This window comes from Xyrauchen texanus, chromosome 40 (genome assembly GCF_025860055.1).
Source record: "Xyrauchen texanus isolate HMW12.3.18 chromosome 40, RBS_HiC_50CHRs, whole genome shotgun sequence".
Lineage (NCBI taxonomy): Eukaryota > Metazoa > Chordata > Actinopteri > Cypriniformes > Catostomidae > Xyrauchen > Xyrauchen texanus.
In genome coordinates, this window is record NC_068315.1 from 27,857,326 (window position 1) to 27,870,371 (window position 13,046).

At 41.4% G+C, this 13,046-nt stretch overlaps 1 protein-coding gene across 2 annotated transcripts in view; it reads left to right on the top strand.

Annotated features, from left to right (window-relative positions):
- LOC127633305 (1-phosphatidylinositol 4,5-bisphosphate phosphodiesterase epsilon-1-like) overlaps nt 1-13,046 on the top strand; it is a 160,336-nt gene that overhangs the window by 14,344 nt on the left and 132,946 nt on the right. For both annotated transcript variants that reach the window (XM_052112320.1, XM_052112321.1), the window contains exon 2: nt 2,663-4,072. In XM_052112320.1, coding sequence (XP_051968280.1) covers nt 2,909-4,072 — 1,164 coding nt within the window. In that variant the 5' untranslated portion in view covers nt 2,663-2,908. The remainder of the gene's footprint in view (nt 1-2,662; nt 4,073-13,046) is intronic.

Sequence of the window (13,046 nt, forward strand, 5' to 3'; positions counted from 1 at the left end):
ATGCTGGTCCTTTGGCCTATTTTTGTGAAACTCTTACCATTCACCCAGTCCATGTCTGATTACAACCACTCAAATGCTGATCTATGAAATGCTATAAGAAATGCTCCTCACTGTGTTAATGCAGTGATTTATTGTTGACTGCGTGGGTGTGGGAACTGAGCCTTGTTTGAAGACCTTGGCTGAACTGGCCCAGAATGAATGCAACCAATGCATACCAACCCAGTTAAACTTTTTAGGTCCTCCAAGCAAGGCTGTACATTCCAGGGACCCACGCGTTTTTACAAGGGAGGGGGGTAGACTCTAGTTAGATTTTGGACAGCTGTATGATTTCCTTAGAAGAACATATTTTTTTGCATGAAAGTGTGAATTTTCATTTCATGCTGCTAGAATTTGCATCTTCCTTCCTTCTAAATACTTTCTTTGTGTTTTAAACTAAATTTCAGGTGAGTGAGGTAGGTCTGGGCGACAAAACAATATCGATATTTATTGAAACAAAATATATTTTCGATATAGACGATAAACATTTGAGTAATTTTAGATATTTAGCCAATTTTGTACATCTAGACCAGTGGTTCCCAAACTTTTTACAAGGGGGGTACAAACCCCCAGGCATTTAACTTCCTTTTGCATACCCCTTCCTTCTCACACTTGCACTACAATCACACAATGTATAAAACATGCACATATATAGCACATTTAACTTTGTAAAATAACTCCTTTAATTAAACATGTAATTTACATTCACACAACTAATCATATATTTTGAATAAAATGAAACCAATTAATGAGATGGGTGTGCTTTGAATGACTTGCATAACTCTGCAATGTTTGGTTGTATCAGAGAGAGTTTGAGTCTTAAATAATTCTCTATGCACAGTCTGTGTTTATATTTTTTCTTCATGCTAGTAGGTGCTGAGAACCCACTTTCACAAAGGTATGTTGTCGCGAACGGCATTAATGTCTTTACGGTGCGATTTGCCAAGGCAGAATACTCTGCACGCAAGGCTATCCAGAAATCTGGCAGTGACTTTTGTTCGAAGTCAATTTTCAAAGAGCCACTTGTAGAGATTTCAATGAGACTTTCTTGCTCATAAATGGACAAGTGTCCTGTGGGGGCGGCAGAGAATTGACAGCAAATCCAGTTGTTTGTATTGTCTCTCTTGGGGAAGTATCTGCGAAATTGCGTGGACAGCTCAGAAAGGTATGTAAGTGCAGCGTAGTTCTAGCGGGAAGACTAGCATCTGTACATCATCGCACCATTATCTGGGTAACACCCAGCCAATCACATGTAAGCCATTGCTTTATAAGTCTGTTCACAATCTATCACATTGCTGTTTCAGTGTGCTAACATGGCAACCTCCACCCCACCACCACCAGTTGAGTCCCGTCCTGCACAGGGGTAGGCTCCTCGCCCCTACCTCCTATCTCCGGCAGGATATGACGGTTCCGAGTACAGCTTCTTCGGACCGCCAAAGAGAGACATTACCTTTCTGTTTTATATCCATCAAATAAAAGTCATCTTAACATTTCACTCAAGTCTGCGAGTCTTCCTGATAGAAGTTTTATTATGTCACACTTGACTCTGTGAGTAAGGGTGAGCTCATTTGCTAATAAAAATTCATGTAATGATGAAAAGGCCTTTTTCTCCTTAATGCAGTTATACCAGAGAGTCAACTCCCTAATCATGGCCTCAATTTAGTCCTGCACGTTGAATATGGTTGTGGAAATTCCTTGTAATCTGAGGATTATTTTCACTGGCAATGTATGTAAAGCCCAAAGAAATATATTTCTCATAATTTTTGCGCCTCTTTGATGATTTTTCTGCAAATAACTGGTGAAAATGTTGCATTTCAACTTCCGATACATCGCTGTGTATGAGGGCTGAAACAATTAGTCAACATTATCGACAACGTCGACAATAAAAAATTGTCAACAAAAATGTTCATTGTCGAATAGTCCTTTGATCTCATTTAACGTAACATGAGATCACATTAAACTGTAATGATGATGTGTGAGAGCAGCACAAATTATAACCCTAACAAACAAGTTATGTTTACACTCATTCTTGAGGTCCAACAAACATGTGGAATGCATTTCATCCCACATTAATGGTATGAAATGTATGTCGTGATAAATATTAATATCCAACGATATGAAAAAGAATATTGTGAATATTTTTGGCAATATTGCCCAACCCTATTGTGAGGTGCAGTGTTAACAACAACTTCTCACAAAGAATCAATGCAGCTTTACTTTGATAAGGGGTTAGAAACTCCTAGCTTTGCCAAGATAAAGGCCAGATAAAACCAGTGTGTTTAGTTACAGTATGCTTATGTTTCCTTTTGGATTGTCAGATTTCTTCATCCATTAAGGAAACATTTAAGGTCACTTAAAGAGGTTGTTCACCCCAAAAGGAAAATTCCGTCATCATTTAATCACCCTCATTTATTTGTTTGTTCTAAACTCGTAATGAAAAAGATATTAGTTAGGCAGTATGTTAGTCTCATTGTGGTGACTGAATGGTTACTGAGGCTGTCATTCTGTCTAACATATCCTATGTTTCATGGTCTAAGTAAATTATGTCATTTTAACTCTTTAAAATGTGGCATTGTAAGAGTAGTTGTTTATTGACATTTATTTTCCATGTTCCCCTCTCCTCCAGTGTTCTGAGCCTCTGAGTTCTTGGGGGAAGAGGTTACAGTAGGGAGGGGCAACTCTTGAGAAGACACAGCCTTCACTTTTTGCAGGAGTGCTGCTCAAGCTCCCACTTCAGATCTGCTGTGATATTATCTCTGTTCCCAAGGCCATCGTGTATAGTAGTAGTTTGCAAGAAGCTTGTCTCTGTCTGTTTCTGAATTGTCCCTGTGTAAGTTGAGAGAGCAGGATCTGTCATCGGGTGCCTGGTGATATGAGGCTTTGTGTGGAGAGACAAGCACATATTGGCCTCATGAGCATCATGGCCTCTGAAAGGGTTCCGACTGTGCTTGGAGGGAAGGGTCTCAGTAAAGAGACTACAGATTCTTTGGTAAATGATGGAGATGATCTTACATCTGTGAACTATGGCTTGCCTGAGAAAGAGTCTCAACAGACTCTGCTCCATGACCCATTCAGTCCTTTGGAGGCAGACCAGGAAAACTCACCAGGCAAATATTACAGAACATGTAAGTCTTTGGATACTAGGTCTAAGAGTCTGGATTGCTTGGAAGAGAGCTACAGTTCCAGAAACTGCTACTGCGGCTCTGTAAGGCATGGGGCAGAAGGATTGTACATTTGCCAACTGTGTTGGATTTGTGATCCAGTGGAAAGTGAAGAAGGCTGCCAGGAGAATAGCTTCTCTGCTAGATACTGGAGAATGATGCTCCCGCAGAGGAAAGCAGAGTTGAAAACAGTGGGGTTTTCTTCTGACTCAACTTGCCTCACTGGAGAACGGCCAACAAAGAGTGGTGCGGATGGTGTTCTGTGCCAGATGGATCTTGTTATGGGCCAGAACATTAAGGAGAGCCTGCAACCCTGTGGTTTGGATTTGAGGAGAAGCAGCCTGCCAGTACCCTCGCCACAAAGGCCCCAATGCACAAGTGGCTGCAGTTCTGGCATTGATATCCCAATGCACGACAGGATAGATCTTAGGTGTGCCCTGTGCCTTAAAAATGACTTTTCTAGTCTGGAAAGGCTCAGCAGGAAAACCAAACCCAAGTGCTCTCTGGACAGGTGCCTTAAGAGGTCTGCACCCTTCAGGTTGTCCGCAAGCCAGGACTGTAGTGACAGTGAGGGCACTGTTTCCGACAGCGAGTTTGTGCATAACAAGAAGGAGCGCTCCACTGTCCTAGTCAGAAGGTACCTCAAGAACAACCAGAAGATCAAGAAGATTGTTTGCACAGGCACTAGAGCCATAGTGAGGACTCTACCTTCCGGTCACATCTCTGAGAGACTTTGGGAGACTATTTGTGGAAAAACATGTCACCTACGTGATAGGCGCACACATCAGGCCAGAGGATACAGCAGAGCGCTTCAGGCCATTCAGCTGCAAGTTTCCAGGGCGCTTCTCACCTACCCAGGGGTCAGATTTGCAGAGGTAAGGTCATTTTTTTTTTTGCATGGTATGAAGGCTTGCTTTATAAGCTGTTTGTTATTCAGGTATTATGTTCAAGCCTTATGAATGTGCCTCTTGCAAAGTTGGTGCCACAGTTCCTGTGTAAAATGTTTGTGTTTTAGCTCATGTTTTGAAATAAGCCTGAGACTGAAATTCTTTGCAGTTTTATCAAATGTTTATTTTACCATTAAACACTAAACAAATAACTGTACATAATTCTGGAATTCTTAGCTTTGTTAGTGGGTGCGCAGTTGTAATTTGTGGTATTTGCTATGGCAGGCATCACGTTACCATTGGGGTTTGGGTTTATTTAAAAACCCAAAGTCTTAAACCCATTCTGCACCTTTTGTGCTATGGACATGAATGATGCCTCAAATCGTATGATTTGTTGAGGAAAGGTGTGCTTTGACTTTTAAGTCTTTGGTTTTTGATGCAGCAAGTGAGAGAATTTTACATGCCCGACCAGACAAGTAGCCTGATTAAAATGACAATAACGAAAAGAATGAGTGGCTATATTTGTGATCTAGCCTAGGACTGTTTATCTTATTACAAAGTTTATAAACTAATTATGCTGTAGAAAATAATCTAGAGCAGGGGTTTTCACTGGGCCTCCCTAGTGACACAACACATCTGAACAAATTGACAATTTTTTGACATTATTTAATCATTTGTATCATTTATTGTTTAACAAGAAAGTGCAGAAGTTATTAACTGAAATGTGATGTTGACTATACAACTTTTATATTAAACTTTTTATATATATAATTTTTACAATGGTGGACAAAAAATGGAACAAAAACAATGCTAGTTCCTAGCAGAAGAAAAGAACATAATTTGAAATTCCAATAAAGGTCCATCTCAGTCAAACGAGTCAGAGAGGAGGAGGTGTGTGTGTTCTCAGTCAAACGAGTCCGAGAGGAGGAGGAGGAGGTGTGTGTGTTCTCAGTCAAATGAGTCAGAGAGGAGGAGGAGGAGGAGGTGTGTGTGTTCTCAGTCAAATGAGTCAGAGAGGAGGAGGAGGAGGAGGTGTGTGTGTTCTCAGTCAAACGAGTCCGAGAGGAGGAGGAGGAGGTGTGTGTGTTCTCAGTCAAATGAGTCAGAGAGGAGGAGGAGGAGGAGGAGGTGTGTGTGTTCTCAGTCAAACGAGTCCGAGAGGAGGAGGAGGAGGTGTGTGTGTTCTCAGTCAAACGAGTCAGAGAGGAGGTGGTGTGTGTGTGTGTGTTCTCAGTCAAATGAGTCAGAGAGGAGGTGGTGTGTGTGTGTGTGTGTGTGTGTGTGTGTGTGTGTGTGTGTGTGTGAGAGCGTGTATTTATCACTTTGTGGGGACCAAATGTCCCCATAAGGATAGTAAAACCCGAAATGTTTGACCTTGTGGGGACATTTTGTCGGTCCCCATGAGGAAAACAGCTTATAAATCATACTAAATTATGTTTTTTGAAAATGTAAAAATGCAGAAAGTTTTCTGTGAGGGTTAGGTTTAGGGGTAGGGTTAGGTTTAGGGGATAGAATATAAAGTTTGTACAGTATAAAAACCATTATGTCTATGGAAAGTCCCCATAAAACATGGAAACACAACATGTGTGTGTGTGTGTGTGTGTGTGTGTGTGTGTGTGTGTGCGTGCGTGCGTGCGTGGCGTGCATGTGGGCGGGCAGGCAAAGGACTACTGAAAAGAAACTCTTCTTGAAAGTCCATGTTTTTCACATACCACATCAGTGGAGGTGCAACAAATGGGCTGTGCCTGATGCTGTCTAACACTTGCTCCTTACATATCCTGTGCCATGTCAGAGATGCAGATAGAATCAAGCTTAGAAGCTGCTGCCACTCCTACGATCAAGGAACACATATCTTTAGCTGGCGGCAGAATCAATGTCTTTCTGATGTTATGTGCTTTGCCCGCCTTGGCAAAACGCAGCCCAACATGATATGAAGCATCAGTGGCCTTTAAATTTAATTTGACAGCTTTTTTCTGACCTTGAATGGCTTGAAGTTTTCTTTGGAAAAACTTAGGAGGTTTTCCATCTACCTCAGCATGCTTTGTGTCAATGTGTCTGCAGAGATTAGCAGGTCACATTCTGTCATTATCTAAAATCTCCCGACAAATGACACATAAAGGTCATGGTGCATCAACTTATCCTGTCCATGTAAATCATAAACTAAAATACTAACCGTATCTTCGTCTTTTGGTTTTGACCCCTGAAACTGAAGGATTCAAATTTGGTGGTCTCTGAACCGCTCCATTGTAATTACAAACTAATTAGTCAATGCTTTATTGGCAGGCTTGACAAATATCAAAGATTGTTGATAAATATTTTTTTTTGCCTGTTATTTTCAGAACTCTTTAAATAATGTTTTAAATATAATATAATAAACTCAATATTACATTGAGTTCCACCTCCCGAGCCTCCCTCGGCTCCGCCTCCAGCCTTCCACGGCGCCGCCTCCCAAGCCTTCTACGGCTCTGCCCACAGGGTACACCATGGCTCTGCCTGCCTCTGCTCCGCCCCCAGGGTCTCCTGCGGCCCTGCCTATGCCTCCTGCGGCGCCGCCACCAAAGTCTTCGACTGCCCCGCCTCAGAGGTCCTCCTTGGCTCCGCCTCACGCGGCTCCGCCAGCTCCCCAGTGGCCACACCTCCCAGGTCCCCTGAACCAGCCATTGGCCCACGACCACCTCCCAGGCCACCGAAGCTGGCCTCTGTCCTGTGGCCTCCTCCCAGGCCTCCTGACCCGGTCCCTGTCTTGTGGCCTCCTCCCAGGGCTTCTGACCCTGTTCCCGTCCTGTGGCCTCCACCCAGGCCTCCTGCCCCTGTTCCTGTCCTGAGTCCTCTTCCCTGGCCTCCTGACCCAGTCCCTGCCCAGTGGCCTCCTCCCAGGCCCCCCGACCCGGTCCCTGTCCTTGCCAAGTGGCCAGCTCCCGGGCCATCTAAACCGGCCTCTGTTCTGCGGCCACCTGACCCTGGTCCCTTGACACACCCCCATAGACTGCTTGCCTGCCCTCTCGGCCTCCATGGTCTATCTATCTACCCTCTCCACCTCCCTGGACTGCCTAATGGCCCCGCGGACTTCCTGCCTGCCCAGTGTACCCCCCCTGGTCCGCCCATGTGCCCACTTGTCTCTGTCTGTTTGCCCCTGGTGCCCTCATTTTGGTTTTTCTTTGTGGGTCTTTTTCGTCTTTTGTTGTTTTGATCGTCTGGAATCCGATCCTTAAGGGGGGGGCTATGTAATGATTACCCTGTCTTGTCTCTCTGTTGCCCTCTTGTTTTCCATCTTGTCACTTTTTCACTTCTTAGTTTTCACTTTGTTCCCTTATTTAACTCCATAGTCCACCCGGTCTTGTTTCACTGTTGCCCTCTCGTTTTCCTTCTTATCTCTTTTAGTTGTCACTTTAGTCCCGTATTTGATTCCATAACCCTCTGTTAGCGTTCGTGTTCACTGTTCATTGTTTACACCTGCACTTGTTAATTTGCCTTTGGTTTCTGTTAATCACCTTGTTATCCTGTTTGAGTTCTGTTCTTTCATTGGCCACCTATCCCATGTTTGTGTATTTATACCCCGTGTCTTTGTTCTGTCTTTGTCGATCGTTGTTTGATGTCAACCTGGTGTGTGATTCTCCCTCGAATGCCCTCTTTGTTCATCTCGTGTTTAGTTTATACTTTTGTGTTTCCTTTCCCCATCGTGGGCTGTTCCTTTTGTGTTTTTCCTGTGCTGTTCATTTAATAAAGTTTGAACTGCGTTTGGATCCGTACCTCCTCGTCTGCCTCATTGCTGAAACGTAACAATTCCAAACATCACCTTGTGATTATTGCCCAAAAAAAAAAAATCTTGTTACAAAACTGCATAAAAAATAAAAAACAATTTAACCTGTTTCTCACATGCTAATTAAAAGGCAAAACGAGCTTCATTAACAGTTCTATGTTAACTTGGTATTTGTAAGCAAAAGTTGTTTTTAAATAAATATTATCAATTTAAAATAATAAATGAGGCCTTCAGTGTTTCTCTTGTAAAAATTGCTTCAAGCTTGTAATTAATTTTTCAAGAGCCAGTAATTAAATAGAGAACAGAGTAAACCGCGCTATAATTTTTTTTACAACAGTAGCAATTAAACGTTTAAAAAAATAAATAAAACTATAAATATAAATAAAAAGGTAATTTAATGCAAAAGAAACTACTTAAATACCTGACAATCTTTTCTGTGTGATAGATGTACATTAATACTTATTTGATTCAGTAAGAATGCCTGAATGCCTATAACAGACAGCATGTAGCCTATTTACATTTAGATATTGCACAGATCTAACATTTTGAAGAATTTGTCACATAGCATCGGTGGCTATTAAAATATTTAACTGAACAGAGATTCTGTCACTCTCCTATATAATAGTGGCTGCACCCTGCAGTTTGTAAACAACTATGCTGGACAAACGTCTTTTGGCCTTTTGAGTTTTAGTTTATTCAGCGTCTCGTGTAGGAGCGCTGTGTTTTGTAGATGCCATATTAAGTTATCTACATTTAAAAATGTGTCTTGAAATGCATTTCGAATTTAAATTTAACCACATTACAAATGCATGCCACTGGAACGTTAATAGACATTGAGAATCTGTGTCATTTAGAAATGAAAGCGCGTGGGTGTCTGAATCGAGATCTTTTAATGATTAATTGTGCAGCTCTGAATAAAGCATTCACTGTAGCTTACATCTTTAATCATATTGAAAATGTTGCAACTAGCTTGCTAGCTATATTGCCTGGTTACATGTTGCCGAGCTTGGTGCACAGTCTGCCTATATTCGCTAGGCTAAATCATCTTTCTGCACTTACTGTAAATGATGGTGATGGAGGCTATATTTTCTCTCCGGACAAGTAACTTAAAAAAAAAATTCTCTGACAAGTGAGTGACCAGTTTACTTGTCTGAAGGTCAAGCACATGAGAATGCTTAATGTTGAGCCCTGTATGCCATGGCATAATTTAATTCCATTTGTTATTTCCATATCCATATTCGGGCTGAGTGATAGGACGATGTAATCGAAAATCAACGATATCTTACAAATATCCCGATGCCGATTTGCCACACTCATTGACATAGAATGAACAGGGTGTGAAATTAGCACCCGCCAAAGCCAAATACGACGAAGCTGAATCCAGTTCGCAAGCTCGTCGTCCAAATGCAGGTATTCCATGCGCTTATAATTTTGCTCATCTAACAGCAACAGGCAGGCAAACCCCTAAGACGTCTAGGACTGACACATGACAAGAAATACTGTTAGACACAAAGACACATGCTTGAAGAAACACACTATAATATTTTTAAGAACAGACTAAAGAAAAGCCACCAATGCCATGTCTGATTCGCTGTTTGTTTAGAGAAGTGCAACGAGAGCCTGTCTCGTGGCAGAGAACTTGCGAGAACCACTAAACGTGACCATGAGGAGGTTACCTCATGTGACTCTCCCAAGCAACTGGGCCAATTTGGTTGCTTAGGAGACCTGGCTGGAGTCACTCAGCACACCCTAGATTCAAACTCTCGACTCCAGGGGTGGTAGTCAGTGTCAATACTCGCTGAGCTACCTAGGCCCCCCCCCAAAGAATACATTTTTTAAAGCAAAACCAATAAAGCGGCCCTTGGTAGTGGGGTTGACGATGTAATCCAGCATCGCAAAATTTTTAAGGCGATTATCAATAAAATATGTTTTACATATTGCTCAGCTCCAATCCATAGTTTTAGCAGATGCTTTTATCCAAAGAGACACATTAGAAAAAACACAAGCAATTTCTTTCAAAGGAGCTAACAATATTAACTGTGCCTCTGCAGTGAATTTTAAAAGTAAACCAGAGTAATGCAATTTTAAATGGTAATTTGGTCAACTTCAATGGTCATTGAAAGGGTCATTTAAAAGTCTCATTGACAAATGAAAGAAAGTCAACCCTCAATTTTACCCTTAATTTGATTAACTATCACCAGGAGGAGATCGTTTAGACCAATAAAATCCATTACTATGATGTACACAAAGATTCTATTCACTGTATGCTACAGATGAAAACAGTTGAGCTTGTGGTTGTTCTGACAGATGATTTAGTGGAGTCTGCTGCTGTCTGTTTCAACAGAACTTTCAGCAGATCTATTATGCAGCATATTATGTCTGAGCTAAGACAGACATTTTACTAGTGCTCTTGTAAAAGCACCGTTTGTTGTGTTAAGAGTCATTCCAGAGCTGGCTGGGTTTCTCCTTCTAGCTGGGACAGTGGAACCTTCTGTTTCAGAGTGTTCAGTAGTTCTCGCGGCACTGGTTTAAGATATTAATATGTTATTGCCCCTTTGAGGCACTAAACCGCTGCCTATTTCACCTTTTTTTTTTCATTCTTTAGGGGTAAGAAATATGTATTGTTTTTCCGATTAATTGTGATCTTCATTTGAATGATCTCTATATCGATTCTCAAATTCCAAGATTGATCTTTCACTCAATGCTTAACCCTCCACTAAGGTGGTGGGAAAAGCTGATAACCGATTAATCGACCCATAGATTTTAAAATTGAATTATAGAATGTCAAAAAAATATATATTATTCTTTCCTTACTATGACAGGCACAGACAAAAAGTCCTAAATTAATAAAATCCAGATGCAGTTTATTCTTCAACCAAAATCCCCAGAAAAAAATCACGATTTGGTGCATAACTTGGGACGTAAATATAAACAAGCCCTGAGCAATCTGAGGACTCTTATTTTGAAATGATGAAAAAAATATTTTTGCAAGTAACGATAGTTCCAAAAATCATCGAGAAACTTAAGATGTCAGTATAATGTTTATTTCCCTATTATTGAACATAAGCCTGTCATTGGCCTACAGTCCAAAGCTATACATTTTGCATTTAAATTTGTCAGTCTGTCTGAAATAGATTTACAAAAAAGGCTTGTCTATTGATATGTCCATGTACACATGTGTCAGACCGACACTTTTGGAGCGTCTCACTTTGACCAAACACAGCATTTTTAGTAAACTTGACTGTGTCAAGTTAAACGTTGTTTGAAACGTAGAAAAACACATCTTGAGATCCCTGCATTTGGGAGAATCGACTCTGCTCATGGGCGTTATCTGACAGTTTTTTTCTCAACCACTGAACAACTATACATTCCAGAAGCCTTAACAGCATTAATTAAAATTGCAAAACGATTCTAAAATGTAGCTAAATTATATTTCCCAGACTGATTTTGTAGTCAGTGAGCCATTTGCTCAGACATTTTTGTTCATCTGTGTAAAGCAATCGCATAAGCCCTACAACACATCAGACAGCTGCTTTTCAGACTGATAAAGGCTGCCGGTATTTTACTTTGGATTAAACAAATAGTCAAGTAAAATGCCAAATTTGTGACAGATAATTGGCATAAAAACTTGTCACAACACTGATGTGATTTGTTCTATCTACAGCTGCACGTTGCCTATACAGCTAGAGTTTCACTTATTGTCCACTGCTGAAAACAGGCGGGTTTGGGTTAGCTGCTCGAATTGCTCCGATGGAATGGAAAATTCCTTATTACGGCCTGGGGGACACAAATAATTAGCCTTATGCTAAAATGCTATAAAAAATCCACATCAATCCACACTCCATACCACATAATGACAAAGCAAAAAATTATTTAAAAAAAAAATTTAATTAGAAAAAAACAGAAAATCACATTGATACAAGTATTCAGACCCTTAACTCAATTGAAGCCCCTTTGGCAGCAATTACAGCCTCAAGTCTTTTTGGGTATGATGCGACAAGTTTTGCACACCTGGATTTGGGGATTTTCTGCTATTCTTCTTTGCTGATCATCTCAAGCTCTGTCAGGTTGGATGGGGACAGTTGCTGGACCGCCATTTTCAGGTCTCTCCAGAGATGTTCTATTGGGTTTTAGTCTGGGTTCTGGTCGGCAACTCAAGGGCATTCAGAGAGTTGTCCCTAAGCCACACTTGCATTGTCTTGGCTGTGTGCTTCGGGTCACTGTCCTGTTGGAAGGTGAACCTTTGGCCCAATCTGAGGTCCTGAGTGCTCTAGACCAGGTTTTGTTAAGGATATCTCTGTATTTTGCAACCCTAACCAGTCCCACAGTCCCTACCACTGAAAAACACCCCAAAGCATGATGCTACCACCACCTTGCTTCACCGTTGGGATGGTATTGCGCAGGTGATGAGTGGTGTCTGATTTCCTTCAGACATGATGCTTGGAATTGAGGCCAAACAGTTCAATCTTCATTCCATCAGACCAGAGAATCTTGTTTCTCACAGTCTGTGAGTCCTTTAGGTGCTTTTTTGCTTGTCTTGCACTGAAGAGAGGCTTCCGTCTGTCCACTCTGTCATAAAGCCCAGATCGGTGGAGTATTGCAGTGATGATTGTCCTTTGCAAGTTTCTCCTATCTCCACGCATAATCTCTGGAGCTCAACCAGAGTGACCATTGGGTTCTTGGTCACCTCTCTTGCCAAGGCCCTTGTCCCCGATTGCTCAGTTTGGCCAGGTGGTCAGCTCTAGGAAGAGTCCTGGTTGTTTGAATCATCCATTTAAGAATTATGGAGGCCACTGTAGTCTTGGGAAACTTCAATACAGCCACATTTTATTTGTAACCTTCCCCAGATCCTGTCTCTGAGCTCTGCGGGCAGTTCCTTTGACCTCATTGCTTGGTTTTTGCTCTGATATGCTTTTTCAGCTGTGAGACCTTATATAGCAAGGTGTGTGCCTTTCCAAATCATGTCCAATCAATTGAATTTACCACAGATGGACTCCAATCAAAGTGTAGAATCGTTTCAAAGATGATCCAGAGAAATAGGGTGCACCTGAGGTAAATTTAAAGTGTCATAGCAAAACTGAATTAAATTAAATAGTGAACTGAATTAAAACCTTAAATTACAGCCCTAACGAATACATTTGTCAAATGTCAAAAGTACTGGTACTTTGGTACCAATTTGATACTAAAATGAAAAAGATTTAT